Below are 14,988 nucleotides of genomic sequence, written 5' to 3'. Positions count from 1 at the left end.
TTCATTCATTCATTCATTCATTCAATTTATATGCTACCCATCTCACTGTCAAGTAACTGGAATTTGCTGCCATTACATTGGAACATGCAAGAAAATGATTGACTGGATACACAGTATATCTAATTGTTAAACTAAGCTGTTTGGTGGGTTTATACAATGAATCCTGAATAACCAAGCAGAATTGGTTTGAACTACATGCTAAGCCCCACACACACCAAAATGAAACTAATATCGCCACTAACCAAGATCTGCATATCACACAAATACAGCCTGCAAGTAGTCCTTGACTTGAAACCATTTGTTTAGTGACTGTTCAAGGTAACTATGGCATTGAAAAGTGATTTATGACTCTTTTCACACTAGCAAGTAGCAACCATGGCTGCATCCCCCTGGTCATATGATCAAAATTCTGGCACTTGGCAACTGGCATGTAATCATGATGGTTGCACTGTCCTGGGGTCATATGGTCGCTATTTGTAACTTTCCCAACCAGCTTCCAACAAGTAGACTCAGGGGGGAAACCGGATTTGCCAACAATTGTGTGATTCACCAAACAAATGCAATGATTCGCTTAATAACTGTGACAAAAAAAGTTGTAAAATAGGATGCAACTCACTTAACAACTGTCTTGCCTGGCAATGGAAATTAACTGTGGTCATAAGTCAAGGACTATCTGTATATATCTATCTGACCTAATTGTGCATTGAATATTGCCAATATTTCTATATTTCCTTCGGCAGTGCAGAAACAACTGCAGTTTGTCCAGAATCTAAACTCCTGATAATCTCAGCATCTCAGATCTTTGTTTCATTTTCTCTCCTTTAAAATTGAAGGAAGGAAGAAAAGAAAGAAACCTCTAGCCCTTAGAAAAACTATCTACTGAAGCCTCAGAAGTTAGAATGATTGATGGGCAAGATTTCTAAAATTTAAGGGTGAAAGGCTGATTCTTCTTTAACCCTCATCTGCAACTCTAACTGGCAACACCAAAGTTACAGTGAATAATTTTAAAAGGGGGAAGGATAAATTAGACAAAATAAAGATATCATATGAATTTGTTCAACGAAGCATTGCTTTTCTATATATTTGAAGATACAGAGTTTTTCTTTGCTTATTTTACATGCACTCGCAGCTCTGCACAAATCCTAGTAGAAGCAGTAGCAAAAGCCCCTGAAGCGTGACTTCAACTTAGCTCAAAGCAGCGATGAGAAAGAGACAGAGGCCAGGGATGGAAGGAGCTGTGAAGAGGACGACCTCTGACACCCTCAAATGAAATTGTCCCATCGTCGTTTCTGGCCCACCATCTTGGCCATGAGAACGAATGCCAAACCAGTGAGAATTTCAGAAGCGATGGAGACCCAGGCAAAGGCCAAAGACCAGCCAAACTGGATGTTGAGATTTTCCCAGAGATTCTTCCTCCCCAGAAAAGATGCAACTTCCTTGAAGATGGCAGCGGAATAAGCGATGTAGATGCTCACCCCAAGGAGGGTAGCAAGAGCTAAAAAGGACACAAACAGAGTCAGAGGAATCCCCTTTCAGAACACTCTCCATTAGGGTCTAGGACAACTCATCTCGGCCATCTCGCTACAGCCAACTTGCCATGGGACCACTTGCCGTGGGACAATCCACGTGGGATAACAATGCGATAAATGCAGTGGTAGAATTGAAATATGTGATCAACCTTTTTGGATAAAAGTCTGGTGGAACATGGAGAAGATTTTTAAACAGAGGTTAAAGTTTTGTCCGCAATTTTTTTTGTTGGGAATAATTACAGATGCCACAGTTGTGGACACCAAGTTGATGTTGAATTTAATTACGGCGGCAAGACTTTTGATAGGCCAATACTGGAAGAAAGAGGAACTGCCGACCATAGAGGAGTGGACTTTAAAGGTTTCCGACCTGGCAGAGATGGCGAAGATTTCGGCCTATTTGAAAGATCATTCGCAAGAACGCTATATTATGGAATGGAGAAAATGGATTGATTTTATCCAGAACAAGTATAGGGTTAAGAAGTTTTATGTAGCATTTGAATAAGTCTTCTTTTGTTTTTTTTCCTTTTATTATCTTAGTTTCTTTTTATACATATTCAATATTATTATTATTTGTTTTATCTTATATAAGCTAGAGAGTGATGGATTTTAGAGTTTATAATTGTTAGTATATGATTGTTTATGATTGCTTTTTATATATATACCTTGTATTTAGCTCTGGGAAGTCGGGGGGGAGGGGGGGAGGTAGGGAGGGGGAGGAGGGAGGGGGAAGGGGGGATTCTTAAAGGAAAACTGTATTTTAAAACTTTTCAATAAAAAAAAGAAAGAAATATGTGATCAACTGGTTCTCTGTGTGGATGCTGCTTCCAGAAGTCCATTCTGGGCCTGGGCAAGAAAAAATTAGCTACCGGTTCTGCCAAAGTGGTGTGAACTGGCCAAATCCCACCACTGAATAAATGTTATCTGCCACTGTTTCTTCTACATTATTTCCATTTTTGTCAATAAAAATAATGCCAGAGAAACAGTGGGAGATAATATTTGTCACGTTGAGTTATCCCGCATGGCATTTTCCCACAGCAAATTGTCCCGTGGCAAGTTGGCCATGGCGAGTTGGACACAGTGAGTTGTCCCATTCCACTCTGTAAACCACCAGGCAGATTCTGAGGACTAGAAGGAATTTGGTCATTGTAGCAATGAGTGCATGAGTACAGGTAGTCCTCACTTACCAACTGTTTGAAGTTATGATGTATCCTCCCCTTCCTAAACACCCAATTCAGGAGTGCTGATGGCAGCACACACACACACACACACACACACACACACACACACACACACACAGAGGCACACCAATGGTACCGAATGGGACAACTTGGTGTGGCCAACTTGCCATAGCCAACTTGTCATGGCCATCTCGCCATTGCCAACTAACCACAACCAAGTCTTCACAGCCAACTCTCCAGGGGACAATTCAACAATTCAATTTAAGTCTTTAAAATACTTTTAAAAATATTTTATTTTTTGTCATTCACATTTCATTTTGTCCCTCTTTTGGCATCCTTTCTTTAATTGTTCTATCCCACCATTTCTTTGATATTAGTGTCACTCTTTTGCTGCAGCAAGTTGTCGTGCAGTGAAGTGGCCGCAACAAAATTGACTGTGGGGAGTTAGCCATGCCGAATTGACTGCATCGAATTGTCCTAGACCAGAGGTGGTGAACTTTGGCCTTTTTATAACTTGTGGACTTCAACTCCCAGAATTTCTGAGCCAGCCCACAGCCCACAGGAGTTGAAGCCCACAAGTCATAAAGGGGCCACCTCTGCCCTAGACCCTCTGTGGTCCTATTTCCGCATTTCAGGCACTTGGCAAGATTTATAGGCAGTTCAGCATTCTACAACCACAGGTTACAATTTATGACTTTCTTGCCAGAAATCAGCCTTTTCAATTTCCAGCAAAAAAACATCCATAGGAATACACTTAACTGTAAGAGTGACAACTTAGTATGAACATGTCCTGTTGTTTTTGTTGCATATACTTGTATTTTTGTATTAGTTTTATATATTTGACATAGTCAAATGACATTCCAAAGAAATCACTAAGATTAAAAAGCAGTGATTTTCATGAGCTCACAAAAGCTTATGCTTTTTAACCAAATGTGTTGACCAAGAAAAGGGTCTATCAGAATTTGGATTCCTTCCTCTAGAAAAATCCATTGCATTTTTGTGCCCAGAGACCTGATTGAGACATTTGAACAACCACCTGATGGTCAGACTCTAAGTCTGCTCCAGATGCTGCTTTTTGGACCCTCAAATCATAGAACACAGAAACATAGAATAACAGGGTTGGAAGGAACCTTGGAGGGCTTCTAGTCAACTCCCTGCTCAAGCAAGAGACTATATTATTCTGGAGAAATGGCTATCCAGACACTTCTTGAAAACCTATGTGATGGAACACCCACAACTTTCAAAGGCAAGCCATTCCATTGATTGTCATTTCTCCTTATTATAGGTTGGATTGCTCTTTCATGATTTTCCATTCAATACTTCTTATCCTGAGCTCAGGTGCTTTGGAGAATAAGTTGACCTCCTCTTCTCTGTGTCAGCTACTCAAGTCCAGAAGACTGCTATCATGTCACCCTGGATTCTTTTCTCCATTAGACTAGACATACTTAGCTCCCTCAATTGTTCATCATAAGGTTTAGCTGTCAGACCCCTTATCATTTTAGTTGCTCTTCTCTGCCCTCTTTTGGGGTCTCAACATCTTTTTTGTATCATGGTGATCAGAAATGGATGCAGGATTCTAAATGCAGTATAAAGTGGTACTAACACTTCACCTGATATCACTTTATCTCAGGGACACTTTGACCACATACTGTCAAGAATGAAACTTGGGCAGCTATGTGCCTCTTCATTTCAACTTGTTATTAGAGTAAGGGGAGGGGAGAGGTGTTGCTTTAGAATGGGTTAGATCAGGGGTGTCAAACTCAATTTCATTGAGGGCCGCATCAGCATTCCGGTTGCCCTCAGGGGGCTGGCTGGGTGTGGCCAGGGTGGGTGTGGCCTACTGGCTGGGCGTGGCTAGAGTGTGTGTGGCCTACTGGGTGGGACTGGCCAGCTCTACATCGTTCGCATCAAGGGTGCCTATTGGGGCCTGGGCAGGAGTGGGACAGATCTGAGGGTCTCTGGCAGAAGGAGGGTCTCTAGGCCAGGGCCAAGGCAGCGGGGGCTGTTCCCTCACTGTTTCCAGGATGGCTTCACGGGCCGCATGAAACCACTTCGCGGGCCAGATCTGGCCCCCGGGCCTTGTGTTTGACATGTCTGGGTTAGATGGAGAAACAAAACCTCTGTGATTCTGCTTAAGACCATGAGAGCCTGAAACCTTTCCAAGGACACTGCAGCAGGTGTGGAGAGGAAGCAGATGGTTCCCATAACAAATTGGACATTTGTTTACATAGACTATGTGAGAGAGTGAGGATGTGGCTGGAGAAATTATAGTTCTATCAACTGGTATATGGGAACCTCAGTTTTGCTTCGACATTACCATGCTGTGTATTCAATAAAAAGTAAGATTTTTAGAAACGGAATTAACTTGGAATTTTTATTTGGATTCTTGAGCCGGATGATGACACATACCTCCTAGAAGAAAGAGCACTCCGGTGAACAGCAGAAGGCAGAAGGCTTGGGTGAAGATGCTAAGGATACCCGCCATTCCTCCAAAGACTATGAAGATGAGGCTTAGAGGCAACAGGATCACAAATGCCCCATGCAGGTCTGGAAGGAGAGAGATGGAATCACTCACTTCTGGAGCCACTTCCTATTGCAATCCAGCCATAATACATTTAGCTGCAAATGCCACAATTTCTTCTCTTTTGCCCTTGATTCATTTTCTCTGTATCCCCCCTTCTCTGAATATTTCAACAGAAAAGCTTTAGGATAAGCAGCTCAATTTGATTGGTAAAATGCCCTACCCAGGATTGTAGAAGTAACATGGCTTCTTTACATTAAAATCCATGGCTCAGTGGAAATTGTGTGTTTGGGGGGACACTTCAGGGGCTCAGAGAAAACTTGATTAAGAATGGCATGAATCTGTTCCAAAAAGACTTTTGGGATTCACAAAACACTTAATGAAATCAGAGACTTTGTATTGGATTCACACATAAATCTAATTGAATTTAATTGTGGTTGGTAGGTTAGTTGATGGGTTGGGTTTGGGGCTGTATATTGTATGAATCAAGACTGTTGCATCAATAAGCCCAGAATCCAGGTGGCCCAGCTGAAGCTCACTGTTCAAACACAGCCATTATCACACAGAATGCAGAGTAGAATGATTTCTTGACTTTTTATTTGAAAGCTAGGAAAGTCTAGAGTAGTCTGACTGCCAGCAGTTGCTAGTTCATTTAGTTCACACTGTCGTGCTATCCAGGGTGTACCAGGAGGAAGTGAACTAGCTTCACACAAACATGGAGTCTGCTGGGACTCTCTGTATAAATGGGACATAGTATCCTCCCCTCAGTGTAACTGCGGTGTCCCATATCAAACTGTAGATCACACTGTGACCAGTTGTAAGTTGAGAGCATCTACTGGTCCAGTATCTGATTTTCTTAATATAAATGATGCTGCACTTCAGTGGTTAGATGGCCAAGACATTGATATTTGAACATAGATTTTTTTAACATTTATACTAATCTAGTTGAAATGTTAATTTATATTGCTAGTCCATGTATGATATGCCATAAATGCACTTATAGCACACCTGGCAAGGTGCTAGCGTGGCTGCCTCTTTCATTGGGTGTGCATTGGTGTTGCAGACATGCCCACATGAACTAATCCTCTGATTTGGGAAACTCATCTAATGGTGCAGAGGGGGGTAGTAGCAAAGTCATCTGTGCTTCACACAACAGGACTTTAACAACCAGCCAATTGCAGGAAAAACTTTTCCGCAATTGCAGCCCAAATCTCCAGAGTGCAAGGCTCTTGGGCTCAAATACTGTTTAACTTCAAGATGCTAGATTGCATATCTGCACAAATAAATAAAAAGCAAACTACGATCCCAAATCCTCTGGCTAGGTCAGGGGTGTCAAACTCAATTTCACTGAGGGCTGCATCAGCATTGCTGTTGCCCTCAGGGGGCTGGGTGGGTGTGGCCTGGGTGGGCGTGGCCTACTGGGTGGGCATGGCTAGAGTGCGTATGGCCTACTAGGTGGGCATGGCCAGCTCTACATCGTTCGCATCAAGGGTGCCTATGGGGGCCTGGGCAGGAGTGGGACAGATCTGAGGGTCTCTGGCAGGAGGAGAGTCTCTGGGCCCGGGCCAAGGCAGTGGGGGCCATTCCCTCACTGTTTCCAAGATGGCTTCGCGGGCCACATGAAACCACTTCGCGGGCCGCATCCGGCCCCCGGGCCTTGTGTTTGACATGTCTGGGCTAGGTCTTTCCATCCGAGTAAACACAGGGCTGCATTTAGCCAAGCACCATGGGCAGCAGCTGCTTTTGTTTGCAAGTTCTCCTTGCTGCACGGAGATAATCATTAACCGAGATAATCATTAACCGTTAATGGATAAGTTGATATTCCTTGAAGCTTTCTCCTGTGTCCTAGGAGCCCTCAACATGATGGCTTTTATTGTTGGCTTTGTTCCCATGCAATTGCTTTTCCATTTGTCTTCTCTGACCCATCACCCCAAGGCCATTGTCCTACCAGCTGCCCAAACAGAAGGTTGCCAGGTGCCTCTCCAAAGCTTTGGGCTTCTCTTAGATGTGGTCTTCCAAGAGTGATCAGGACTTATGCTTCCAATTGCTTTATTTCCTTCTGTACCAGCCCCAACACAAGTCAGGGAACCTATGGCAGTTCCTACTACTTCTGAACAGGAATGAAAGGTAGCTGATGCATCCAAAATAACAGAATAACAGAGTTAAAAGGGATCTTGGAGTTCTTCTAGTACAATCTCCTGCTCAAGCAGGAAACCCTACACCATTTCAGACAAACAGTTGTCCAATCTCTTCTTAAAAACTTCCAATGTTGGAGCATCCACAACTTCTGGAGGGAAACTATTCCCTCCAGGTTAATTGCTCTGTCAGGAAATTTCTCCTTAGTTCTAGGTTGCTTCTCTCCTTGATTAGTTTCCATCTGTTGCTTCTTGACCCCCTCTTCTTTAGATATTAGAACACTACTATCATGTCACCCGTCCTTCTTTTCATTAAACCAGACATACATTTTCCCAAAGACCCAGAAAGTACCACTAGAGAAGGAGCAAGACACAGTCTTTGTGTCACGTTGAAAGAAGTACCTGGATGTTCTTCACATGTGTAATCACCCTTGTTTTTCAATGGGTTAGACACAAAGCCCAGAAAAATACCTAGTGTTCATGTATTTACAAGAAAAGGAGAGTTTTACTATGATAAGAACAGCAAACTGATTCATGTTGTACCTCTTTTACAGTTCATGTTGTAGCCCTTTTATAGCATGTCTATAAGCACAAGATGTTGTCCAGAGTGTACTTATCTATCTATCTCTGTCCTGCCTGTTTTCAAATTTTAAGCCCTCACAATAAAACAAATGGAAGTTGTCTGGCTATAAAACAAATGGAAGTTGTCTGGCTCTAAAGCAAAGAATTTTACCAATTGATTAATGGCTGGCCTACTAAAGTAGTCATCTTGTGACTATATAACCTGCTTTTTAGGGCTGTTTGTGGAGAATGTCTATCACCTGCTTTCTGACTTTTCAAAAGACTATCTACCAGAATGACATCACGGCTTAGGGAAAATTGAATGTACTGTCATATAGAAGCGAAATCCCCTTAAAGGCTAGTCTGTAATTTATATTTTGAAGGCTTCTGCCTGAGAATTAAAAGCTGCCTTGCTAATTAAGCAGTTGAAGGATTTCCCCCCACAATTTTGAGTGGGCTCAGGTTTCATAAAGAATAAATTTTCTAACCACATTGTTCTTATTCAACAGAAATTGCTGATCATCATCAGCATCATCCAAATTCCCTTTTTTAATTGACTTCCAGTGGACATATTTCCATGGAGAGCAGAGACAATGACTGTAGCAAAGACTAAAAAACCCATGACTAGACTGGTTCTTCAAAGTCTCTCTGGATAAGAGAGAGGCTAGATTTCCCAGATTTGCTCCAGACAAGTCCTTATATGGAGTCCACAGGGCAGCAATCTCTGTGGATTTGAATGCCAGGAGACAAAGGAATCAACCATTAAGCCCAGAACCAGTGGTGGGATTCAGCCAGTTCACACCAGTTCAGCAGAACCGGTAGCTAATTTTTTGTTGCCCAGGCCCAGAATGGACTTCCGGAAGCGGCATCCACACAGAGAACCGGTTGTTCCCATATTTGAATCCCACCACTGCTCAGAACCATGGAAACACCTTTAAAAGAATGCTCAGTTCACTAATCTAATGGAAGCTGGAAATTTCCTACTTAAACTGTCTTAAGGCTATTCAAAATCTTTGGAACTTGTAGAAAAAATAAAATACAAATTTAAGAACTTAAACAATAAATATTATTTATTTCCCAAATAAATGTATTATTTATTAAAAATAAATAAATTTATTATTAAACAAATGTCAGAAAGATAAATAAGCTTGGGAACCAGGAAAGTTATAAACTAATTAAGGGACCCGATAACATGGAAATATTGAAACTTTTACTGTAAGATTTTGGAACTAATCATATAAAATAAATGGCTTTTGTTGGAACTAGAATTGTTTGGTTTGTTGTAAATCATAACAGATTAGAAGTCCCATGATTAAAATTTATTTATTTATTTATTTATTTTATTTTTGGGACTTATATGCCGCCCTATCTCCCGAGGGACTCAGGGTGGCTTACAACAATAAAAACAACAATACAAAAATTAAAAAATGAATTAAATAACAGCCCCAAAATAAATTAACTACAATTAAAAATTAAAACATATTTAAAAACCCATCATCAATCCAGGTCAGCCTGATGGAAGAGAAAAGTTTTGAGGTCGCGGCGAAAGGACCGGAGGACCGGGGCCATCCGAAGCTCAAGGTGAAGCTAGTTCCAAAGGGCCGGTGCTCCCACAGAGAAGACCCTCCCCCTGGGGGTCGCCAGCCGACATTGTCTGACCGACGGCACCCTGAGGACGCCCTCTCTGTGTGAGCGCACTGGGCGATGGGAAGTCGTCCCTGGTAGCAGACGGTCCTGCAAATATCCCGGGCCTAAGCCATGTAGGGCTTTAAAGTACATTACAGGGGATTAAAGATTCAAGAACAAGAAAGAAAACCCCTGTCTTTGGTTTTGATTGGGATTTACAAAATGACACGAAACATATAACATTTGAAATATTAAAGGAGATCTTTAAAAAAAACGGGGGTCAAAAACCAGTCGCATAACATCAACAGTTATCAGTAAGGATGTCTGCTTCTATGGACAGACTATGTTGAAAGGATGTAAATGAAGAAGTGATAGATGTGAAATGAATCTTGCATGATACAGAAATAGTGCAATCAGAAATATTAGATTTTTTAAAAAGTGTGATTCACCTTCCTCAAGTGTGAATCATTATTGCTGCACTTCAAGGCACTCATATAACAGATTTATTTCAAGAGCTGTATTGTTTGCCAATTAGCTTCCAGGTGCAATATAAGGTGCTGATTGCCACCATTAACGCCCTTTGTCATTCTCTTCATCTGGCCATCCAATCAGATTAAATCATCATCATCAATCAGATTAAATCATCATCATCAATCAGATCATCTCCTTCCAGGTTTCTCGCATGAGACTTCCACCCAACAGAGCCTTGAAAATGAGTCTACAGTGTCTATTATATTTATATTAAAAGGAACAGGCTTCTATTACATAATCATGGCAGCCACTTTGACTTTTTTGATCCCTGCTCATGGAGATCTTTCTTAGAGTTTTCTAACAAGTCTCAAACTGTGTAGCTTCTGCCTTCAAAAAGTTCCAGGTATTCTTCCCAGTAAATAAAACACTGGCGTTGGAGGGCAGAGTTGGTAGACAGTGCTGATTTCCCTGTATGGCAGGTTCTGTCAGAAAATACAACTTAGAAGCTACTTACACAGGACATTCTTACGCGAGGTGGTCATGTTTGCTGTCTTAGATTTGAATGGGTTTACCATAGGGAGGCAAGTCCTATTAACTGCAAGAAAAGGGGAAACCATCAGACATCTGCTAAAGCAATGGTTTTGCTCAACAATTTCCCACAGATTAATCAGCTTAACCTTCGGGTTGATTAACCTGGCAATTAAAACAGAAGCTATGAAATGTAGCCACAGCCACCCAAATGTTCTCTACTTCATTATTAGAAGTATTAGCATGTTGTGTGGATGTGTATTGTCCAAAGTTCTTGCATTTGGTCAGGGCATTTATAAAAGAACCTAGCTGTAATAGTTTGAGAAATGGCAAAGTTGAACTTCTGCTGATTTGAACAAGAACTATAGGGCTGGGTTTGCATGATCAGCTTAATGAGATTAGCCCACTTTCTGATATTTCACAGTCTACTGAACCCTAAACAAACATGGTGGTGGGCAATGTTCAAAAGTGATTGTTTATATTGTACTAGTAAGACCACACTTAGAACACTGAGTCCAGTTTTGGTCACCATGTTTAGGTTTATTTATTGATTAGCCCTTGGGCCATATCAAAGAACAAAGTTCCAGAAACAAATTATTATAAAATTTGATAAAAGCAATTTAAAATGAAATGGAAATAAAATAAAATGAAATCAGAATAGAATACAATAATTTAAAATATAGATAAAATATGATTATATTTCAGTGTTCCCCCTACCCCAATCAGTCCCACATATGCAGACCTCAACTGAACCATTTTCCTTAAGTACTGTGCTGTGTTAAATGTTATTTTCAGATTCTGGCTGGACAAAAGGTTGTTTTGATACGGGGATCCCAATGATACAAAAAATACTGAGACTATAAAAAGTGCACAGAAGAGCAAAAAAGATGATAAGGAGTTTGGAGGCTAAACTGTACAATGAACTGTCCCAAATATGCTTTTTCACGAGGCAATTGGACTTACATGTTTTTCCTTTGAAGATGTTTCGCTTCTCATCCAAGAAGCTTCTTCAGCTCTTCAGCTGAAGTCCAGTTGCCTCATGAAAAAGCATCTTTGGGAACTATGATCTGGATGACTGAGAATCTCCACAGACATATACAATGAACTTTTAAAGGAGCTAGCTACATGTAGCCTAATGAAGAGAAGGATGGGGGGGGGAGACATGCTAACTCTATTCCAGTATTTGAAGGGCTGTCACCTATTCCCCAAAGTCCCTGAAGGCAGGACAAGAAGCAACGGATGGAAACTAATCAAGGAGAGAAGCAACCTAGAACTAAGAAGAAATTTCCTGACAGTGAGAACAATTACGGTAATCAGTGAAATAGCTTGCCTCCAGAAGTTGTGGGTAGTCCCTCACTGGATGTTCTCAAGAAAAGATTGAACAGCCATTTGGGGGGATGTTATAAGGACTCCTGATTTGGGCAGGGGATTGAACTAGAAGACCTCCAAGGTCCCTTTCAGCCCTATGATTCTGTGTTCTATGTTCCTATAACCAATCTAGTCATATGGACCATCTATTGTTCCATCTTTTTAGTTTTAGTACAATATGTTATTTCAATACAGTAATAATGCTATAATGTATTTAATATTCTATTATTGAGGTGCTATAGAATATTGAACATAATGGATATTCTAGCATTATTAATTACAGTTTTGGGTATTAATGTTTTCAAGCATTATGATGATTTCTAAATGACATTCTTCGATTTAACAGACATTAAAAGAAAATAACTCTCCTTTCTCTAAAGCTAAAACTGAGTTTTGCTGTGTTCAACACCTTTGAACATTTCAAAATTGGTATGCCCTTTGTCCGTACAATAATGGTAAAAATAATTCATGAAATATACAGTTTTTGCTGCCCATCCAGAGATTCTGGGCCATTAAATAACCCATTCATACAAAATATAAGTGTTCATTTTTCTCATTCACAGTTGCTCAAAATGTCTCATTTAAAATGTAGAAGACATGGCCTTTCAAAATCCTCCACTGAATATGTGAAGACAATGGATGTCTGAATCCTTGCAAGGAAAGTACAGTCCCCTTTAAGTAGCAATAGCTACAAACAGATACTTGGAATAAATTTCTACCTTTAATCTCCTCTAAAGATTTGCAGAGGATTATACAATGAAAGACAAGACATATACACACATTTCCGGGCCACCTTGTCATTAAAGAGGCACCCACTCATCCTCCCTCCCCCCAGGACAAATTCTCCAAAATTCTCTTCTCATTCTAAATAACTTCCATGCTAATTTCTCTTTCATCAGACTAAGTCATAACAATACAGCACTGTTTTTGTTCCTAAGCCTTGACAATATTAGAAAAGCCATGAGTTCAGATAAATCTTTTTGAAATGAAACTGTAGTCATGGAACCTGGTAACTGTTAGGCTAAGAAGGGAACAAAATAATGGGTTAGAAGCTTCAGGAGAATTTACACATTTGTATTCTCCTGTGACAAAATGAGACCGGAAGCTTTTAAAGCTTTCTCCTTATCAAAATACAAAAATCTTCTCCTTTCACATTAAAGGTATCCATTAACCACATTGTTGGAACACTTGGGAGTCTAGCCTTGGGAAAAGGTCACTCAGTTAAGCCAATTAAATATGCCAGTTACTTGCAACCCCCCCCCCCACCAACTTGCCAGGGAAACCCTGGATGTACTTACATTGGCAGGTCCTCCAGAGTCCTCTATGGGACTTCAAACTACCTGTATGGTTGGTTAACCCCTCCAATCCTGAAGCATCTATTTGGTACCAAAAGTCTGTGGTCAGGGCAGCCACCAGGAAGATGAAACTTAAAACACCCACCAAGACTGCAAACACAGAAACACCGTTCAGTGTAACTTTCATGGTGAGGGTGTTGATCCTTGAGACTGGATGATGTTCTCCACTGGTCCTTAAGAGTAAGTGAACAGAATTGCTGTGGATATGTCTTGCAAGCCCACCGTCTGGAGTTTCTCTGGATGTCCAATGTTCCTGTCTGCAGCGTTTCCTTAGTTTTATCAGTGTGTAATCCTATTGATAGTTTGATCATTTGCTAGTAGGTATAGTCATGGATGTAAACTGAATTCTGCCCCTTTTCTTTATTTACTCTTCCCTTTGTGGTAGCTGATGCCCAGTTACTTTGGGAAAAGGGGAGGGTGTTGACTAGCACTGTCCCTCACATTTCATCCAGTTGTCATGTGATTAAGTAAATACGTAAGATACTCAGAGCTAATATTTCCTCTTATTTTGTTGAAATGCCAAACAATCTCCCTAGTAGACATCAGGTCTTCTATTTTCCCCAGACATAGTGACATTGAAGGAAACCCAGAGGAGAGCAGCAATTCTCAGAACCATGGAAAGCTCCTTAGGAGTGAATCACGTGGATCTTTGGATAGAAAAAGAGCAGGTCTTCCCCCAGAAAATCCTGATTTTTAACTCTAGGAGGCATTTAGAGAACCCAGTAATTGTCCTCCCCCATGCATTCTTCACCATACATGCTCAAGAGAATCTTTGGGGTAATTCTTATAAATATCCACTTGTGTCCTGAAAAAGCCAACCCCATACACTGTGCATTCCAAGAAGTGGTATGCAATTCCAATTCTCTAAAGAAAAATAGTCACAGTGGGTGCTGATTGTATACATGAGCCAGTCTTTAGAGTTCAATTAGCTTCTCTAAAAGGTCAATAGATTCAAGCTGCTTCTACTGACTTCATTATCTTGAGCTAAGGAGATCCATTCTCGTCTGCTGTTAAATCAGGATGGCTTCGTGAACTTTTGTTCTATTTTCTCTCTTTTTGTACGGTAGAACATACTGAAAGGTGGTTGAGTTTCTGAGGTACGGTGAATCTTTTGTGACTATGTCTACAACTGGGTTGGTAGGAGGAAGCTTAATCTGGTGGAATGTTAGAGTGACCATCTACTTTAATTCCTTGTAATATATAAAGCAAAAAAACCCTTTCTGAATGGTCCAGAATTAAAGATGGGTACTGTGCTTGTTGTAAGTTGTAAGGAGAAAAAAATTCTACTAACTGATAAGATTGTTTTGGAACACTTTTCTAATTTATTACCTAAAATGATATTTGCATGGAGTTCTTATGGTATTAACATTTCAGATTTCTATTTTCCACATATCTTGAGAACAAAGAATTGGCCAATCTGTGAGATTTAGATTCTGGGCAACCAGTTTTCAGCACTTTCTCATTTTGTAAAATATGAGTTGTTCTTCCCACCCAACACCTTACAGGAAAACTATTCCTGATGTCACTTTTATGCTTAGCTGTAAAAGGTTCTGTTGGACTTAATCTTTCAGATTTTGAAGAACCAGAATCCACAATGAAGGGAAGCATAAATAAACACATTTTGAAGCTATATGATCTTCATTGCATTGAATAAACCATGACTCCATTTTGGATCCTGACAAATTGGCAGTTGTTTATTTATATTCACTATTTCTA

The 14,988-nt window shown here is 40.5% G+C and overlaps 1 protein-coding gene across 1 annotated transcript; it reads right to left on the bottom strand.

The window, feature by feature from the left end:
• Nucleotides 1–1,262: 1,262 nt before the first annotated feature.
• TMEM114 (transmembrane protein 114) lies at nucleotides 1,263–13,399 on the bottom strand (the record flags this gene model as incomplete). Its single annotated transcript, XM_083372425.1, has 3 exons — nucleotides 1,263–1,495; nucleotides 5,117–5,254; nucleotides 13,258–13,399. 3 exons carry the CDS (start codon nucleotides 13,397–13,399, stop codon nucleotides 1,263–1,265), a joined length of 513 nt encoding a protein of 170 aa, XP_083228551.1.
• Nucleotides 13,400–14,988: the final 1,589 nt, after the last annotated feature.

The sequence above is a fragment of the Vipera ursinii genome (genome assembly GCF_947247035.1).
Source record: "Vipera ursinii genome assembly, chromosome: 13".
Taxonomy (NCBI): Eukaryota; Metazoa; Chordata; class Lepidosauria; order Squamata; family Viperidae; genus Vipera; species Vipera ursinii.
The sequence above is the reverse complement of the archived record's forward strand: the minus strand, read 5'-3'. Positions and strand labels throughout refer to the sequence as shown.